The 21,244-nt window shown below is 43.0% G+C and overlaps 1 protein-coding gene across 3 annotated transcripts in view; it reads left to right on the top strand.

The window, feature by feature from the left end:
* The window catches only part of LRRK1 (leucine rich repeat kinase 1), a 164,010-nt gene that overhangs the window by 81,866 nt on the left and 60,900 nt on the right, over positions 1-21,244 (top strand). For 2 of the 3 annotated variants that reach the window (XM_077124020.1, XM_077124021.1), the window contains 2 exons: positions 1,243-1,422; positions 1,827-1,975. In XM_077124020.1, the coding sequence (XP_076980135.1) occupies positions 1,243-1,422; positions 1,827-1,975 (329 nt within the window). Of the gene's footprint in view, positions 1-1,242; positions 1,423-1,826; positions 1,976-12,068; positions 15,513-21,244 lie in introns of those variants that run through there. The other variant, XM_077124022.1, reaches the window with a different exon arrangement.

Below are 21,244 nucleotides of genomic sequence, written 5' to 3'. Positions count from 1 at the left end.
CCCCACCGCCCTCCGCCCACTAAGATGGACGCCCCATACGGCTTCAACAGAGATTAGTTGTATGAGTTGCATAGCGATTGTATTTCTCAGCCTAGGTAGCCTTAGAGATAGTGAATTAGGAGTTACTTCTTTTCTAGTACTTGCCATCTCCTCTGAATCGTTAATTCTGGGTCACAGTCGATGGGAAAGCAGTGATATGTATTTAACACCTGCTGCAGCCTGGGTACGAAGTCAGGTACTTTTAACTTCTGCTCCTCTGACCTCACCTCCACTTCCTGGGCAATTTCCTATTAGGAGAGGCCCCACCTGGGGACACTGCGGTTCCCAAGGACTTCCGCCTCTGGAAATGAGGTGGTGTTAGGATGCGGCTGGAAGCATCAGCGCCAAGGATGATGTCATTTTTCCATGGCAACCGGATCCAAAAGACATTGGGCTATTTTGAACTTGAAGATACTGGCACTTCAACCCACACCGCCCCTGTTTGTTCAGTGCACTTCATTTCACCCTGGAATCAAGTAGTGGGTCTCTCGGGGAGAGGTGCCCCTCAGAGTTTGGGGCCAGAGGTTCTAGATCATTTCTTTCATCAAAGTTTTCTTTTTTAATGATGAAAGTAATATATGTAGATTACAGATAATTTGGAAATGCAGAATAGTGTCAGTGCTCTAATAGCAAAATGACCAACAGGAGTTAGCGTTTTTTTGAGCCAGGTGTGTGATATACATTAAATTTAGGAGAATGGCTGTTGTGTCCTTTTTTCCAGTGGGTAAACTGAGCAGAAAGAGGTTAAGAAATTTGTCAAAAAAAGAAATGTCCAAGTCTACCCACCTAAAATATTTTAACTCTGAGCTGTCTGTCTCCAAAGTGTGATGCTAGTCTAAAGGTATGTGTGGGATGGGGGAAGATTTTCAAAACCCCACTACCGAGAGCTGACACATTACTGTTTCTGCCCAGTCCTATTTCCACACGTGCATTAGTCATGCAGTTACAGTAGCGCTGGATGTGCTGCTCTGAATCCTGCTTTTCTTCACCTGGCATGGTCTCATGGGCAGGTGGGTTTATAACAATGTGAGAAAACGTCGCCTATAATTCGGATGGGCTATTTTAGAATCAACACCCCAGAAGCAATTTTTCAGCTGGACACAGGACAGCTTGGAGTTTATCGGTGGTCAAAAGGACAATCAGAGTGTGAACAACCAGTGCCCTTGGGGTCACCCATCCCTCTGACCTGCGTCCTTCCACCAGGTCCCTGCAGCCACCAGCGCCTGCTGAACTGGATGCTGGCCTTGGCCTGCCAGCGTGGACACCTGGGCGTCGTCAAGCTCCTGGTGCTGACGCACGGGGCCGACCCGGAGAGCTATGCGGTCAGGAAGAACGAGTTCCCTGTCATCGTGCGCCTGCCCCTCTATGCGGCCATCAAGTCCGGTGGGTCCCCTCCGGCCAGGGTGATTTGTTCATGTTTGCACAGCGGGTGTCGAAAAGCACCACAGTGTAGAGACCTCGGGCTTCAAACCCGTCCCTGTCCTGAATTCCCCTCTCAGGGGAGAGTCGTGACTCCTGGTCTTTGCTTCTTTCTCAGAATAGCTCCACCTCTGAAAGTGGTGGGATTCCAGGGAAAGGAACCAACTGTGGTTTGATAAGGCATCCCAAAGGTCAGAGCCCTGCAACAAAAGTTCTCTCGCTAACGGGAACTTGATGCCTCAAGGGAAGTGATAGAGAAGCGCAACCAGAACTAGTCTATTTTTAGTTTCCATATCACACTAAATGCGTCCTGTCATTTTGAACCACTCGTGACAGAGCCCTTATCTCTTGGGGTTTTGCTCCTTTAGGGAATGAAGACATCGCCATATTCCTGCTTCGTCACGGGGCCTTTTTCTGTTCCTACATCTTACTGGACAGTCCCGAACCCAGCAAACGGCTCCTCAGAAAGTACTTTATAGAAGCCAGCGCCTTGTCCAGCAGTTGTTCGGGAAAAACGGTGAGTCGGCAGCGCTAGAAGCCTGGGGATCTGAGCTCTGGGTTTCATACACTTTGTCAAAGCTTTATGATTTTTTTTTCCCCAGAATTGGTCAAAGAGATCATCCTTTGTAACAATTTTTATTTTTCTTGCATGGGCAGGCCCCTGGGAATCGAACCCGGGTCTCGGGCATGGCAGGCAAGAATGCTGCCACTGAGCCATCGTGGCCTGCCCACAATTTCTTTTTAAATTTGCATTTATTAGATGTTTACATTGCAAAAGTCATATGTGTACTTGTTCAACAAGTGAAACCATTGAAAGATGTAATAAAAATTACTAATCTGCCCCCCTAAACACTTGAGCATCCTGGCAAGGAGTTTTCACACCTTTTCCCATACAAAACATAGGCAAGGTTGAGCTTTAGTTAGTTTCTCGTTTCCATTGCATTATACGCATTTTCTGTGACTTGGCTTTGACACTATCTGGGGACTCCCTTGACAGTGGTTGATGGGCATACAATTCATAATTCTTTTATATATTACCCTAAGTCTCTAGAGTGAAGGTAGCTGAATTTATTTAGCTCTTCCCCTATTGGTGGACATATTACATTTTGCAACTTGTAATATTATCCTGATGTACTGGTGCATTTACTTATGTAGATCAAAGTCTTAATAGTGGCCCACTTTAGGGTCATATGCCCCCAAAAGCTGGGATGATTCACACTTTCACTAGCAGCCTACCAGAATCTCTGTGTGCCCACCCCTTGGCCAGCATTAAATATCCATGGGCCTTTTAGTTTTTGTCACTCTGATGGTGGGAGATGATAGCTCCTGGTTTTCATTTCCTTATTTTTGCTACTAATGAGTTCGTACATTTTTCATGTTCATTAGCTATTTCCTCTTATGTCAATTGCCTGTGAACATTTGTTGATTTTTCTTTCCTAAAGGGCTGTTTGTCTATTTCCTCCCACATTGTAGCAGCTTTTTATATATTAGGGATATTAAGCCTTTGTTCATCATACATGTTACCTATATTGGTCCCAATCCATTGTTTTTCTTTTGCCTCTTATCTTTACAATAATAAAGCTGTCCGAATATATAATCGCTTATGTCCATATTTTCCTTTAAGACATTTGGGTTTTATACATATGATTCTACCCCCAATTTTATATAAATATTCTCCTAGAGTTTCTTATAATATTTCTCCCAATCTTTAGGGGTATTTGGGCTATGCCCATCCTAACTTTTTCATTTTGGAAAGGGATGTTGACCATGTGGAATGGAATGGTACCAGTTGATGTTCTGGAGAGGTTGGCCCCTCTGGGTTTCAGGATTTATCTGGCCTAGGAACCATCTGGAGGTTGTAGGTTTCTGGAAAGTAATCTTAGTGCATGAAACTTTTATAGACTCTCAGACAGAGACCTGGGTGTTCTCTAGGGTTCACAGTAATGGTGTTGGTTGGGAGTTGGTGAACCTTGGCAATTAACAGTATGTAACTGAAGCTTATATAAGAGTAGCCTCCAGGGCGGGCCATGGTGGTTCAGCAGGCAAGAATGTTTGCCTGTGATGCCAGAGGACCCGGGTTCGATTCCCGGTGCCTGCCCATGTAAAAAAAAAAAAGAGAGAGAGAGAGTAGCCTCCAGACTTGATTTAAACTCTCTTGGCGCTATTTGAACTCTCTTAGCCACTAATAACTAATTTTGTTACATTTCTTTTCCCCCTTTAGGTCAGGAGGGCATTGTCGATCTCTCGGTGGCAGGGCCAGGCTCACCCCTGGGGGTCATGTCCCACATTGCCAGGGAGACTACACCCCTGGATGTCATGTCCCATGTGGGGGGAGGGTAGTATTCTTACTTGCAGAGTTGAGCTTTGAGAGAGAGACCACATCTAAGCAACAAAAGGGATTCTCTCGAAGTAACTCTTAGGCATAACTATAGGTAGGTTTAGCTTCTTCACTATGAAAATAGGTTTCATAAGAGCAAGCCTCAAGGTCAAGGACTGAGTCTATTAACTTGGGAGTCCCTAATGTTTGAGATAATAACTGGGGTTTCCCCAGTGGGAAAGTTTAATAGTTCCATATTTTTTCTTCAGTCCCTCAAGGGACATTGCCAATGCTTTTTAATTATCTGCCCAATATACTCAGCGATGTATCCAGGGATTGCATTTAACTATACAGAATTACAAACCCTTATTCCCGTTCTGGGCTCCAAGTGTGTAAGCTGGTCTGGAGAAGTTTAATTGGAATTATTGATTGTTAAAGTTAACCAGTTTTAATTAATTTAGTAGTTGAAAGCCTACTGGTACCTCTTTTAACTTCTTTTGAAGTCATTGATCAATTCAGGTTGTCGGCTTTCCCTTTTGTGAAGTTCAGTATTTTATATTTTGGTAGAAAATCATCCCATTTCTTTTAGATGCTTTAAATTTGCTGTCATGATATCGCACTTTCATTTTTCTTGTGATTTTGTTATTCTCTTCTGTTTCTGTATCAGTAATTATATTTCCCTTTTCATTGTTGATGTTGGATTTTTTTTTTTTAACTTTTCTTCTTTTGAACTTAATTAGACCAGCCAGGGGCTTCTATATTTTCATGGTTTTGTCAAGGAATGAGATTTTATTTCTGTTTTCTTTGATTTCTTCGGTTTATTATTTCGCTCATTTTAGCTTTTATCTTTATTAAAACCCTCTTCATATTTTTCTTTTTTTTTTTTTTTTTTTTTAGGATTTTGTTGGTGAAGTCTTGTCATGAAACTTTCTGGATCTAATCTAAGGCCTTCATCTAGCTGCTTCACCTGTCTCTATTTCAGTTTCCTCGCTTGGAAAGTAGAAACAGCGATAAAAGACCAATCTCAGAATAATGCTTGACAATATTTATAACATGTCACCATGCATTGTAGCGCGCTTAGAAGCATGCCTGGCTAATAGATGCTAACTGTTGTGGTTGTCATTCTTTTTCTCATTTCTGGAGCTAAGTATCTATTTGCAGGCTTTTTTCCCCAATTTTAGCTTGTTGATTGCATTATTCAAGTTCTCTGTGTGCTGCCTGTTTGTGCTAGCTTTCATTATCAGAATCTGAAATAATAATAATTTACCACTTCTACTGATTTTTATATAGTTCTTATATTTCTGCAAGTTTTTGCTTCAGGTATCTGGTTTATGGCTTATATGACCTATGAATACCTATCTTCATCATATAAAATACCCCTTTAATCTCGTGAATGTTTCTGTCCTTACACCGGGGTTTGTCTGCTATTCATGCTGCCTTCTCTTTCTTTGCCCTGTGTAAGTTTGGCTGGCCCTTCATTTTCAGTTTTCCTTGGTCTCTTTATCTTAGGTACACTTCTTGTAAATAGTATATAGCTGAATGTCATTGTGCAGTCCCATCTGGGAGTGTCTGTTTGAAACAGGAATTTGCCCACTTCATATTTGTGTGGTACCTGTTCTATTGACTTATTCTTTCCATGTTATTTCGTTGTATTTATTGCTGTTGCTGTTTTCCTTTCCTTATTTTTACTGGTTTCCTAGTGCTAAAGAATACTGATATTTTACAAGGTATCTCATTACCTGTCTGTACCTTGTTTGATTTTCTCAGTTATGAAATAAGACCATTTCATTATTTGACAGTGATAATGTCTACCATGATGGCGGCCGTGCACTTAGCACAAGGCCTGGTATACATTAGGTGCTCAATAAATCCTAGCTAATATTATCGCTAGCCTCAAATTGCAAAAGAAAATAGTGATCACCTAACTTTATATAGGATAAAGTGTTTTCCCCTCCACTACTTGATCCTATTTTATCCTCACAACCCCTATGTAAGAATTTCAGAGAACATAATCTGCCTTACAGATGAAAATACCGAGGTTTAGAGACAACATGCAACCTGGCCAAGGACAGCCAATAATTAACACTTATGCTTAGACCAAAACCTTAGTCTCCTGACTGGGGCTTTTTGCTTCTCTTGGTTCATGAACTGCCCCTTATTAGATCCTTGTTTCTCTACTTCTGTAAGTCTGCACGTTGGGATCCCCTGGGAGCTTTGAAAAACCCCCAAGCCCATGCCACACTTAACGCCTATTAAATTTGAATCTCTGTGGATGGCACCGGGCACTAGTCATTTTAAACAGTCTCTGAGTGGTTCCACCATGCACCCAAGGTTGAGAGCCAGTGACTTCGATTTTCTTGGTTTAAGATGAAAAGCAGAAATGATTGGCATCTACATCAGTGATTTTTTCTGCTTAAGAGCCCCTGCTACGTTTGCCAAGATAGGCATCCAGCACAAATGTAAATGTTGCCTCTTGTAGATGAGGAGATAAAGAAATGATAATGATGCTTTTATTCTCCATGCCTCTTCTGGGTAAAAGCAGAAAAGAAAGTGAAATGACACTCCATTCTGAGTCAGAAGGATTCATTGGGCTTCCCCAAAGCAGGTGATATTTTATTATTCACGTGAATTCCAACAGCAAGTACCTCGCAGTGGGTGTGTATCTGGCTGTCGCGTGATCTCTAACCCATAATAGCACTAGCAGTCCCTTCTGTGCTGCTGGCAGAAGAGAGGGGTGCTGCCCAAAAGGACCCAGCAAGCAGGAACGATGCCTCAGCAGCCAGACGTAAGTGCTCCTACCTTCCCGGTGTCCACTGGGATCGAACTGACATTTCTGGTTTTCAGAGTATAAGAGACGGGTTGGCATTTTAGAAGGTGCTTTGCTGATTAAGCATATACATAACCTGAAAATTCCACTGACTTTGATTTGCAGCAGTGACCTTGTTGCAGTAACAATCCCAGAGTGGCACACGGGGGTGGGGTGCCCTTTTAAGATGATTATCGTGTGTTGCTACTTAATTGTCCTTATGTCTGTACCCTCCTTCCCCACCCAGCTAATTGGCTCTGTGAGAGCAGGGTCTTTGCCTCTGGTGCCCTGTTGATAGCTACCTTGTCATAGACATTTAGTCTGTGTTTTTTTAATTTAATTGCTTCCGGAGTGGAAGCCATGGCTGGTCCAGATGCAGCAGCCCCCACCCCCTCCCCGCCCCGCACGTCTCGGGTCTAGGATTCCTCGAACCTCTGGAACCCAGCTGTGCTGGCAAATGGGCACTGCAGAGAAGCTTGTGTTTATTGTTCAGGGCTCCAGCAGTGGCTGACTCCTGAGGTTTTGTTGATATGTGGGTCAGCAGAGTTCAAGAGGCCACCGTGCGTGGATGCTCAGATGCATTTAAAAACAAAAACAAAACAGCTAGAACAAAATAAGAGTTTGGCCAACGCTGCTTCCCTGGCCAGCCAGTGTGCCTCTGGAAAGTGACCAGACTCTGGCCTGAACGTTTAATATCTTGCCTCTGTTGCCCCGAAAAATGATGCTTTAATATTGTCATGTCAGAAAGGAGCAGGAGACCTCAGAAATGCCAAGAAAAACCTAATCAGATCCTGGAACCACTTGGATGCTTGTCAGCAATGAGGGAGTCAGGCCAGAGGGCTCGCTGGAGTTGTTTCAATTGTTAAAACTACGTTAGAGCTTATTTTGTAAACAACCCCACGGGGAAATTATTCACTTCCTTTTAAAGGTCTCTAATGATTGCAAGTCTGGCAGCTCACCTAGAAAGAGAGGAATATTTGTTATTAATCTTATCATTATCACTTCTTGACTCTGCTCTGGCTTATGTAGCTTTAAAGTTCATTTCCCTGCGTCTTTGTCCAAGCAGAACAACACGTGTCCAAGCATATTTTCGGAGCTGGAGAAGCCCCCTCCAATCTGCATGAATGGGGGGTGGGGGTGTGTCTGAGAATCTATATTTGCAGGGTGCTTGAATCAGTCAGGATGCAGCAGGTAACAGCCTCTCTGCCTTTGCCTGGTTCCCCTGCCAGCAGCCAGTGGAGTCGAAGGGAATTCCTAAAGCCCCTTGGCTGGTAGCCTTTCCTATGGGACAACTAAGCTTCTGGGGAGCCCCCTTTCCCTAGGGGAGACCTGGCGTTTGGCTCGAAGGACTCATGCTTTTCAGAGCATCTCCACATGCATCTCCACCTCCTTGGTTTCCCGGCCCCCGCCTCACAGCTGGTGGTGCTGCCTCCACTTAGCAGAGTGGGAAGGAAGTTCCGAGAATGAAGTCTTTGAGTTGGCAAGGTTCTGAGTAAGGGAGTGGCTCCCAGGAACGGGTCTTTGCACCTCCTACTCGTGTGGGAGGGAGAGAGACACAGCTTCCCCTGCTCCCTGAAAGCCATGAAATCAAATTCAGGATTGTCCCGTGCGTTTTCCACCTGTTCTACTTTTCTCGTGCCCTGATGAGGGCTTCAGCTGATCATTCTATCCATTTGTCAATTTCCTCTGGTTTCCCAAATAACAAATCTTTCCCATTTATCATCCCTTCTTTATATTTCCTTATTGACAGTGTATGGTTTGTATTTCATAAAACCTGAAAATTGGTATGGACAGGGGGGTGTCAGGAAGTACAGTAAACGAACACACATGCCACCTAATTTTTCAAGTAGGGGGTCCATGGTGGGTTGTCCTACTAGATCTTAAAACATGATACAGAGCCATTTAAACATGATCTAAACCATTTTTATCTAGTTGAAAATGGGGGAAATGATTAATACGATAGAGATTGATGGAAATATCGAAACTATTATTTGAACCTACTTGAAAAACTAGAGAGCAGAATTAAAAAAAGAATAAGCAGCATTTTCAAATGCTGTTGGAACAACTGAATATCCACATAAAGACTTAGATTCTTAATGGGTTCAAATAAATTCCCAACAGGTAAAAAAGTTAAGCATGGGGGACTTCTCTGGCCTCTCCAAGAACATCAACTAGTCCCATTCCCCTGTCCCCTATTATCGGTATCGCTTTCCAGCATGAAAAAGTTAGAATGGGCATAACCCAAATACCCTTGAAGATTGGGAGAAGGTGGAGTTATAACAGAGAGGATAGGATTTAACAAATGAGTATGACTTCTAAATCACTATATTGATATTGCTTTTAGTCTCCAGTATCTTGGAGCTGCTAGAAGGAAAAATCTAAAATTGTGGAACTGTAACCCATACCAAACACTGAAATCTGTTCAATAACTACTTGTTACATTGTGCTTTGAAATGTATTGCTGTTTTGTATATATGCTATATTATATAATAAAAAGTGCTTAAAAATATAACAGAAAAGTTAAGCATTGAAAAGTCATTAGTTGAGAAACACACACATTTGAGTATGTACATATATATAGTAAAAGTACATTTATCCCGGTTACAAAGGGAGATGATTACATTTCAAATTTTTGAAGCTATGTGAAGAGGCATAAAGATATATAATCAGAAATAAGATGTATGTGCTTAAATATTAAAACAGAAGTATATATGGTAAAATGTATTTATTTTTAAGAAATTAAAAAGGAAAAGCAGTAGAAAATATATTTTTAAAAGAACTGACAAAAACTTATATCCAAAATAGATCAATTGATACGCTGATATGTCGGCAATTGAATTGTACTCAGCGAGTGCTTACAGGACACTTCCTCGACACTGGAGATTCACCAGTGGCCCAGCCGAACCCACAGCTCCTACTGTCATATTGTTCACAGATTCCACTCAAGAGAAGGGAAAAGAAATGAACAGTTAATTTACATCCAAGAAAACACAGGGCACGGAAACCTCCTCAGTCTTATTGGCAACGAAAGCAATTTAAATTAAAAACAACTTGGAAGTACTGCCGCACACCTATTGGACCCGCAGAAATAAATATAAATGCTGATTAAGACACTTGGCAGGGTCCCTCTGAAATGGGCACACGCTAATGCTCTGCTGCTGGCACTGCATATTGGTTCCAGATGTGTGGAAAGTAATTGGCATCATGTGACAAAAGCTATAAAACTGTTTTCTCCCAGTGAACCATTCTGAATTTGGCATTTCCTTTCTGAAAGATACCTTCAGGATATAATTCAAAGGAAAAAAGTAATTGCCACGAGAGTAGCCAAAGCACTGTTATTTATAAGAAGACAAAACCAGGGGAAAGAATCTGAAATACGCAGAGGCAGGGGCAATCAGTGCCATCTGTGAGGTATCAGGAGGGCGGCTGCGTCCGAGCTGGGGAGACGTGTGCCTCTCTCCTCAGGACCGAGGGGACTGCTGTTCCTGGGCCCCAGGATGCTCTCCATTTCTTAGCCCCATGTGAGTCCTCAGAAGAACTTCCCTAATGAGCACGGGGCGTCAGTCCCCCCGTTACATCTCTCAGAGATTCCTGTCTATTCTGTTCATCACACCTCAACAAAGTTTGGGCCTATCTGGGTGATGTTTTTGTTCCATGTCATCTACCCCACTGGACTGGGAGCACCCTAAAAGCAAGGATCTTGGCTGCTTTTGCTCACCTGTTTGTCCCTCAGTGTAAGGCCTGGAACGAGATAAGATGAATGAGAAACATAGTTGGATGGATGGATGGATGGATGGATGGATGGATGGATGGATGGATGGATGGATGGATGGGAGGGAGTGATGGATGGAAGGAATGGATGATAGATGGATGGATAGAAGGCATGGTTGGATGGATAGATGGATGGGAGGGAATGAGAGATGGAAGGAATGAAGGGTGGATGGATGGATGGATGGTGGATGGATGGATGGAAGGAAGGAAGGACTGGGTGAATTTATATGCAGTGACCTCCCATCCATTTGCATGGGACTTCATAGTTAAAGCACTTTGCCAAACATTCTATTTTAATCTACACAGTCCCGTAAGGTAGATATTTGTGTCTTTTCTTAAAGGTTGAGTAAACTGAGGGTTCTTTGAAGAGTAAATTAAGTTAACTAGTTAACTGCAGACATGGTATTTTTATTTCTTGCTTTTTTTTCCCCCTCAAATAGGTATTGGCAATTTTCCCATGTTGGAACTAGTTATGGAAGATTTCTTAAAAGTTTCCTATTTATTTTTAAAGGATGACTGTAATGCTACAGAAAAAAATACAACGTTGGTCAAAACCAAACAAACTAACTTTTCCTTACCTTTCTTCAAGAGCTTTAGTAGTGAAAATGATAAATTCTAATAAATACCTTTTGGCGGGTGGGCCATGGTGGCTCAGTGGCAAGAGTTGTTGCCTGCCACGTCGGAGACCCAGGTTCGATTCCCTGTGCCTGCCCATGCAAAAAAAAAAAAAAGCCTTTTGGCATTTGATTAAAAGAAAAGAATATGCAAGAAGGCCACTATGTTTCCATTTCTTAGCAGAGTATGCTGATGGTTTTTTCTACGTGGCACCATTGTTTTCTTGGGGAAGACCAGATTTGGCATCAGAACTGAATTCTTTGAGCTCCACCGTTGTTTTCTATTAGAAAGGACGTTGTGTTAGTGTGTATGCGTCCACGTGCGTCCACGTATTGGAGAATCTTGTGGCCTTTGCAAAGTAACTGCTTTTGACTCCTAAAATGAACCAATTCCTGTATTAAGGAACTGTTTCTATAACACAGGAATGTCTGTTCTTTGAAAGATTTTATTGAAAAAAAATTTATATTGAATTGGGAGACATTGGGGGAAGTTCTTTAGTTATGTTCCTTATTTGTTTGTCTCCTGCACATTATTTTGCTTTCTCTCTTACTGTGTCACATTGAGAATTTTCATTTTTATGAGTAAATCTTGCATTTCAACGTGGTTATTTGGTCTGTTAAGCTATGGCTGAGGACATCTGGTTGCACTGTCACTTTTACTCCTTGGCAGTGCAAGTATGTTTGCTTTTATTTTTAATTTAGCCAACTGATTATCAATGGGTTTCCTTCATTTTGGTTCTTCTATTATTAGTCTAATTCTCTTAGTTTTCCGTCCTAAATGGGACAGGACTAGTTTATTGTGTTTCACTTGTTATTTTGTGACATGATGGTGATCACAGTTGAGCCTTTTCTTCCCTTACTCGTGAACATTTTGTTATTCTAAACAAAATATTCAGATGTGTATTGGTTTCTTTCAAGCACTACTTTATTTTTTTATTGTAAAAAATAACATATATGCAAAAAAGCAATAAATTTCGAAGCACACCACCACAATCAGTTATAGAACAGATTCCAGAGTTTGGTATGGATTACAATTCCACCATTTTAGGTTTTTCCTTCTAGCTGCTCCAAGACACTGGAGACAAAAAATATCAATCTAATGATTCAGCAGTCATACTCATTTGTTAAATATTATCCTCTCTGTTATAACTCCACGTTCTCCCTTGATCTTTCTCCCAATCTTTGAGGGTATTTGGGCTATGCCCAGTCTAACTTTTTCATGTTGGAAAGGGGTATCGATAATATGGGAAAGGGAGATGGAACTATTTGATGTTCTGGAAAGGCTGGCCCCTCTGCATTTAAGGATTTATCTGGTCCAAGGACCTATCTGGAAATTGTAGGTTTCTGGAAAGTTACCCTAGTGCATGGAACCTTGGTAGAATCTCAGATAGAGCCCTAGGAATTCTTTAGGTTGGCGAGAATGGTTTTGGTTGGGGGTTGGCAAACCATGATAAGTAACAGTATCTAGATAAAACTTGCATAAGAGTAGCCTCCAAAATAGCCTCTCAACTCCATTTGAACTCTCTGAGCCACTGATACCTTATTTGTTACAATTCTTTTCTCCCTTTTCAGGCACTATTTTAAAGAGTATGTTTCAATGTCCAGATAATTAGACACCTTTTATTTCTGCTTTTGTTATTGATTTTAACTTGCCTATGCCTTTGTCTAAGGATAAAATTTGCAGCAGGCTTGCTTTTTTTTAATGCATTGTTTTCTACATATCTCAATGTGCTGGTTTAAAAGGATGTATGTCCCCTAGAAAAGCCATGTTTTAATCTAAATCCCATTTCGTACAGAATAATCCCTATTCCATACTGTATGCAATTAGATCATCTCCATGGAGATGTAACCCATTCAAGAGTGGTTCTTAAGCTGAATTAAGGAAGATGTGTCTCCACCTATTTGGGTGGGTCTTGATTAGTTTCTGAAATCCCATAAAAGAGGAAACATTTTGGAGAATGAAAGAGAGTCAGAGAGAGCAGAAAATACTGCAGCACCACGAAGCAGAGTCTATCACTCAACGATTTGGAGATGGAAAAAGAAAACACCTCCCAGGGAACTTCATGAAACAGGAAGCCAGGAGAGAAAGCTAGCAGATGACACCGTGTTCACCACATGCCTTTCCAGATGAGAGAGAAACCCTAACCGTGTTTGCCATGTGCCTTTCCACTTGATAGAGAAACTCTGAACTTCATTGGCCTCCTTCAATCAAGGTATCTTTGCCTGGATACCTTAGATTAGACGTTTCTATAGACTTGTTTTAATTGGGACATCTTCTCAGCCTTAGAACTGTAAACTTGCAACTTATTAAATTCACCTTTTAAAAAGCCTTTCTGTTTCTGGTATATTGCATTCCAGCAGCTAGCAAACTAGAACACTCAGTATTTAATCAGTTTACATGGAAGATTCATATATGTTTGAGAGCAATTCATTTCTTGTACCCTACCTGTGGCAGTTTCTCAGAATTATTATAGTCCATAGCATTATAATTCCTCTATTCATTTTTTGTGCTTTTGATTTATCACAGTCTGATATATATATGTGTGTGTGTGTTTGTGTGTGTGTGTGTGTGTGTGTATTGCATTTTCATTAGTTTTTCTCGTACATTTTTTACCCCATGCTTGGGACATAAAGATTTAGTTCATTGTATTTTGGGGTGGTTGTGTGTCTTTTGTCAACATTTAGGTGCCTTGGTTATCTGTCCTAAGGCCTTTGAAATTGCTTTGTCAACTCTTCCCTGGTTGTATCAATGGGAAGGTGAGCCAGATGGAGCATCAGGCAGCAGAATTGCCGTTCCTATTCTGTTACCTTTGAACAGATCACCTCCCTGGGGTTCTTTATGTGCCAATTGTGTCCGACCTTACAGAGTTTCAGGGAGGATCAGCTGAAAAGTGAGTGTGAAAGTACTTTGTGTGCATGACAAAGAGTTGCCAAGAAGTTTTCTTCTTGGCAGTCTTTTACAGCCCAGTTCCTACTGAGTTTTGGTCTTGAATATGCCCCCTGGAGGCAGCAGAGTGTTATGTTTTAACTGTTAATGTTTTCTAGTTATAGCAGGATCTGTCCTATTCTCTTTCGCATCATATTATACCATCTTAAGGTGGTCTTGTAGGCAATTTTTCTGCTCATGTTTTCATTCATCTGGTTTCTATGGTCGTGCTTCCTTTTTTATACTTTGTTTTATATTGTTGGCAGCCAACCAGAACTAATTCTGACATTTACGATATTTTTAGCAGAAATGCTTTTCTCAGAAATGGTTTCCTTTTGTCTCCCATTCGGCCATTTTATTAGCTGTGCAAACCCTTCCTGGGATCAGAAAGAAGGCTCTCCTCCCCTTTCTCTTTCTCTCTCCCTTCCCCTACTACCTTTGGGTATTCTTAAGTCAGTTTCTACCATAGAGTCCTCATAGGCTTTTCTCTAATGTAGTGACTGCTTTCACTGTCATTTCCCTTGTCTTTTTATTATCTTTCTAATCTGCTTATCTCTAGCAGGATCTTATTTGTCACTCAAGAGTCTATGTTACTCCCCTTTCCGTTCTTAATCTATGGGTTTCCATTCATGGGATATTCCAGGTTCCCAGGTCTTAGTTTTCCTTCTAACTTCCTTTGACCCATTTCCACCCTGGTGGCCTCACTCATTTGTCCTTGGCCTGGTTGCCTCCCCATGGGCTGCCTCACCTTCTCCAGCAAAGCACCGGTCCCTGTCCACCGTCCTCAGCTTCCTTCCCTTTGCAGTGTCCCCCCTCTTCCTGAGCCTGTCCTTGCCAGAGTATGGGCATCAGGGAAGTAGGTGTCTTGGAAGTCCCACACTAAGGGTTTCTCCAAGGGCCCAAGGCTGGACTGGGCTGGTTATCTCCAGGATTGCTGGCTTCTTGCCCAGCTGAATGCCTATCACATCTGGTCTGCTCTGACAGCTTGGGTTCTCACCAAGCATATACGGACTTGCAATTTACTCCCCAGCTTGGGCATTAGTGCATAGATTCTGTCCTGCAGCCATTATTTCATGTCATCTGGGACTGAGTCTTTAGGTGCCCATGACGGGGCCTGCTGTTCTAAGCTTCTTCGTTTTTAGCATTGCTTTTGGCATGTTCTTCAAGCCCTTAGTGAGCTGGTTCTTATAAGATCAGATCCATTGCTCTTGCAGCTTCCCCGAAACTGTTTAGCTGTGCCTTTTGTTCATTCTTGTTTCAAAATGTGGTTCTTGTTTTACTGGTCAGATCAACCAGAAGACACCCTCTGTCATTGACCCAAGAGTCTTTGCTTAACTGTTAAAACAAAGGTGTGGATTCTAGATTCTATACAGGCCACTGATTCGTGAATACATTGTATAACCTTTTCTGTATTTTCTCCTATTTTTTAATATGTGACTTCATTGAATGGACATTTATTGACTGCCTAATGAATGGGGTTCACAGTCTGCAGGAAGAAGATTAACTGAAGATTAACCTAAGTCAGCAAGTGTTGACTGACTTATAGGAAGAATGAGTTGGAAAAAGGGAAGAAGAGTGATAGATTCTGCTTTATGGCGTCAGGAGAGACCTACCCAGGAGGTAACATTAGAACTCCACTCTGGTGTGGGCTCTTCTCCAACTTACAAAATAATTTTTTTTATCATTAGAGAAGTGGGTTTACAGACAATCATGCATAAAATACAGATTCCCATTTACCCCCCCCCTTCCATTGTTAACACTTAGCTTGGGTCTGCAACATTTGTTACAAATGATAAAAGCACAGCTTGGGTCTGCAACATTTGTTACAAATGATAAAAGCACGTTTTCACGATTATGCTATGAACCATAGTGCAGTTTAACTTAAGGTTCATTGTTTGCGTAGTGCAGTTCTATGAATTATTTTTTGCATTTTTATTCTATTGCCATATATTCAACCTAATGCCATATATTCAACCTATATTTCCCTTAACAAAATCTTAGCGAGACATACTGCCCAGCATTTGAACAGAGAATTATTTTTTCGTGTGTGGACTGGGCCCAGTTGCCAGCCCACATCTCCAAAGCCTTAAGCCTGGTTGAAAGCATCATAGAGTCCAGCCCTTCATTTAACAATTCTTTCTTCCACTGAGAAGGGTTGAACCAATATAAAAAACATAAGAGCTGTCATTGTGACCCAGTGGCTCATTCACCTCAACGTTGTACCTTCATTGACATCAATAGGCATTGTGAAAAGGCTGGTAATTATCCTCCTGGTTTGCAACTTCTAACCCAGGACAAGGAGAACCTTCTAATCCAGAAGTATTCCACTCTGGATAATGAACCAACTTACCCTAAATACCTCTAATCCTCCTTAAAACATTCTTAGTCACTCCCAGGACTCTGGGAACCAGTCATCCCCATGTGGCTTCTCTAGAGCCCTTTCCTTTGGCCTGAAATGTAAATAGAGATACTATGAGGCAAACACAGCACACTCCCTGCTTTGGGCTTCAACGTTGGGCTGATGGGTCTCTGCAACCAGCTGCCTTTGATTTTGCAGTTCAGTGTTCATGGATTTAATTATCCAATTGCTGGCTTCTCTTCCCGAGAATCGTGTTTATGGTCATTCTGTCGGACTTAAATACAAATAAGCAATGATCGCCTCAGGGTTTGCTGGGTTGGTTTAGATGTCAGGTGCACTGACTGTGCAGTCCTTTTAAAGGTGCCCCTCTCCCCTTTCTCTCTGCTTTCTGTTCGACACTTGCGCACCCTGTAATCTTCAGGCATGGAAAAGAAAATAACTTTTGCATATGAGCGTTTTCAAACTAATCCATGACCAGGTAGAAGTCTTACAAGTTTTTCAATTTCCATCCAACCCGGAAATCGTTTTGCAAATGTGTCTATATTCCAAGCACGTCATCTCGGTGTTTTCAAACTTCTGCTGTTTCTACTTCTCCTAGGGCTTGAGTTTATCACATTTCAGTCCCAGAAACCTGGGTGGGGGTAAGGCCTAGAAAGATCTCAATTCTAGGAACTGGAAACATCTGCTTTCTACTCTTCCTCATGTTCAGGGAAGTCAGTGGCACACATAGCCACTCTTTTCTTATTTAAGATTTCCCTCCAATGAAATGATTCCCCAAAAAAAGCCCACGAGGCTCCCCAACGAGAGGGCTTTCTTAGCCCTGTGGTCAACATCACATACCCATGAGCCAGGCAGGGCAAAAACACAGAGTTAAAACAACCAGATACCAAATTCTACATGTGTACACACCACACACCATGTATGTGCATACACCAGCACACAGATGCATGCACACTAGATGCCTCACAGCATCACATGCCTACACATATGTGTGCAAACACCACAACACACATTCACATGTGCTGACATGCACACATGCATGCATGCACACACCTATCACATGCACACATTACGTGTGCACATGCCATGCATGCATATACTATATGCACCATGCATGCATGAACACACCAAACACACACACACACCACATGCATGCACACCACACAATGTACACATACACATGCACACACCACACGTACACATACACAATACATATATATGCACATACACCACATACATGGACACCCCTTCCCTCTATCCATCCCAGTTCCTGTTAAAATGGTTTACACACAGGGCAGGTAATGGCAGTGCAGTGGCAGAGTTCTTGCCACCCATGCCAGAGACCCGGGTTCAATTCCTGGTACCTGTCCATGCCAAAAAAAAAACAAATGGTTTACTCACAGTACGATCTAAGAAAAATTTGCTGAAATGTCTAAACAAAGGTTAAGCAGGACAGTGTACCGTATATAACAGGAGGGTAACAAGTGCCCCCACTGAGAGAAGAGATTCTGGAAGACAAATCATTGAGCCCTAGTGTGCAAGATTAATTGGAATTAGACAGGAAGGAAGGGCTGTGAATTCCAAGGGAGAGGAAACCTGAGCAAGGTATCAAGGGGAGAGGGGTTTGTTTCCCCGTAGTCGCTGTCTCAGGACAGAATGCAAAGACAGAGACCAGCCCTGGCCTGCAAAGTCTTGAGATACTTTACTGACCTCATGACACCCACCATGGAAAGGAGGCCAGTTCTTGGGAGTAAGCTTTTGCAAAACCTCTCTTTGCCCCAGGCCCAAATGGCATCCCATTTCCCACAGCCCTCTCCCAGCTCAGCCCCTTCCACGTTCCCAGGGAGCATCCGCTCCCCTGCCTCTCCATCTCCGGCAGCAAGGCCATGCCCTCCCGCCCCCCCCCTCCCCACCTCAGAGTGATCTTGGAGGCGGGGCCTGCTCTCTGAGCCCACCGGTTCAGTTATGAACCTACAGTGTCTGCACTTTCATTGGCTGTTTTATCTCAGCCTTGGGGCTCTGTTCTAGAAGTGTGCCCCGTGCCCCATTTTCTTTTATCCAGAGCAAATTGTTATCCCCTCAAACCAGCCACTGATAGAAACGTGAACAGCATCTTGTTTAAATGGTCTAGATCTGCAGGTCACAGGGAGACAGGGAGACATGCAGGGGGGACAAGTGGGGTGGAGGCGAGGGGCTGCCGGGGTAAGAAGTGCAGGTGTTCAGCCCCAGGTGTGGTGGGGGTGGGCAAGGCGGAGGTACCTGAGGGTTTTGAGCAGACCTGGATGTTTTAAGATGACCCATCTGGTTAGAGGTGTGCAGAATGGATGGATTGTAGGTCCTGGTAACTTGAATCTCTTGAATACATACATTTATTTAGTGCCTGCTGCGTGCACCGCGGAGACACTCAGGCTACAATGGAGACGTACGTGGTCAGGGTTTGGGGCCACGAAGACAGCACTCCTCCGGCCTGCAAGGAGGCAGCACCAGTCAGTGGGGAGCTGAGCATGACTGAGACTGGGCAGGGATCCACCGCACTGACAACTTGCCCGAGGCCCCACTTGGACTTAGTGACATGGAACCAGAGCTCCTGTTCCTTCTGCGGTCTAAAGTGGCAGCTCTGGACTCAAGATGGCACACCAAGGAAGTGTTAGGAGGGAAACTTGCCATTGGGTAAAGATAGCTACATGTAAAAGCTGGTCTGTGTTGGAAGCCCAGAGCCTGTCTAGTTCGTTTGTACCATAATTGGCTCACGTCGCAGTAAACAGAGATTCTTTCCTGTTGTTTTGATGGTGGTGCAGAGGTTTATTGAGAAGACTTTCAATAGACACCTAAGATTCATTGCTTAAAATCAAAACCCAAACCAGCCTCCTTTTCCTCCTGTCTTTGGCTACCGTTTCAGTTCAGAGTCTGAACCATGGCAATATTTAATGACCAAAATGGCCGCACAGGGCAAGTGGAGAAAGTTAGGTTACAGTCTGAACGTCTTGGCTTCGTGTCCAGCCGAGCTCTGGGTGGATCTCAGGGAGCCCCAGGAGGAAGAAAGCCAGACCTAAGGAGGGTCTTCTTGGACCTGGTCTTGAAAAGACGGACATGGTGACCTTCTGTGTTAGTCAGGGCTCTCTAGAGAAACAGATCCGACAGGAGAGATCTGTAAATATGAGATTTATGAAGGCGTCTCACACAACTGTGGGAGTAAAGAGTCCAAAATCCATGGGGCAGGCTGTGAAACGGGCGGCTGTGATGAAGGGTCCTGGATGAACTCCACGCAAGAGGCTCGCTGGCTGAAGAAGCAGTGAAAGAGTCTCTCTTCTCCCTTAAAAGCCTTCAGATGATTGGATTATCGTTGTGGGAGGCACGCCTTCATTGACTGCAAATGTAATCGGCCATAGATGCAGTCAACTGATGATTTAATACACCAGCTTTCCGGTTTATCAACCGGCCACAAAATATCCTTGCAGGAACAGTCAGGCAAGTGCTTACCTGACCAGACAACTAGGCGGAATCATTTGGCCAAGTGGACACCAGAACCTAACCACCACACCTTCCTTATGGCCTGTTCTTGAACTGACTCTGCCATGCTTGTCCCAAGGCCCGAAACGGATCTTCCCCTCAGCCCCATGGGAGGGACCAGAAAGAATCCTGAATACAGAAGTGACTGGGCATCACCTGGTCCAAACCACTTACTTAACAGATTGAAACCAATATAACAAAGCAAAGAACGACATGATTGTGACTTCTGGAAAGAGTAGGAAGAACCCCATATGGCCAGATGTTTAAATTGGAGAACTCGGAAGGCTCGTTTGAAATAGTTAGCTGCCTCTGAAAAATGGGCCCAGAAGCAAAGGCATCCCAGAAGCCGTAAGCATACCCAACACCCAGATCTTGGTTTCTAAATACCCTGTTTCACTGAAGGGAATTAGGTGATTCCAGGGCTGGGGCTTGGAGAGTACAAGGGAAGACTGGAACGTCTTGCTTTGCCAGGAAGCAAAGGAGTGCCCCTGAAGGCATCAGCATCCATCAGAGGAGCACAGGAGCCAGCTAGATGGGTCTCCCACTGGCCCAGTTGGAATAATGGCAGTACTACCTGGAATTATAAAAAGAATAATATGTGGAATAAAAAAAAAACCTACAAGTCTACAGAGATAAAAGCGGGGAGGGGAAGCCTTTCTGTACAGAGAATGCCAGGTGATTAGACAGAATAATACTTTCAGGAAAACTACCACTTTGCAACTGCCAATGCACTGATTGATTCAGGCCAGGATCAACAAGAGATGCTGAAACCATTGGATAAAATAATGCAGGAAACAGGATAATCACATGATCTTAGAATATCACCCCACAGACCACTTAATAACAAAGAGTAGAAAGTACCTTTGCACAAGAGAGACCTGAAAGACTTCACCTGAACCGAGGGGTCAAAATTGGTGCTATCATTAATGGGATAGCCTGACAGCAGGTGGTCCCTGGGGTGGGATTCCATGGGAAGCATTCAACATTGGATGGGATTTTTGCCAAAGATGCTTAACGTGGATCTAAACTTTAGGAAACGACTGAATAAATTCAGATTGTGAAACAATGTACAGGACAGTTGAACTGCCTTCAGAAAGGGCAATGTCAGTAGTGGCATAGAAAGGCTTGAGGACTCTTCTAGATTAAAAGACAGTAAGGAGACATGACAATCAAAAGCAGCAGGTGACTTGCGACTGGATCCCAGATCAGGCCGCAGACTAGTTAAAAAAGACCTTTCGGGGACAATTGGGAATGTTTTCACATGGACCGTAGATGTGATAATCCTATATTGATGTTACGAAAATTGTATGGTTATTCTGTGAAAAACACTCTTGTACTTCAGAGAGACGTGCTGAGGTATTTAGGGGTAAAGTTTCATGATAGCTATAGTTTCTTTCCTAATGACTCAGCAAAAAAATAACAAGTGTGTGCTTTGTATGCTGTGTGTAGAGAGGAGAGAGGTCGTGTGGCATCATGTTGGCAA

Source organism: Tamandua tetradactyla, chromosome 12, assembly GCF_023851605.1.
Source record: "Tamandua tetradactyla isolate mTamTet1 chromosome 12, mTamTet1.pri, whole genome shotgun sequence".
NCBI classification, from domain to species: domain Eukaryota; kingdom Metazoa; phylum Chordata; class Mammalia; order Pilosa; family Myrmecophagidae; genus Tamandua; species Tamandua tetradactyla.
This window is presented reverse-complemented; position numbering and strand designations above follow the sequence as displayed.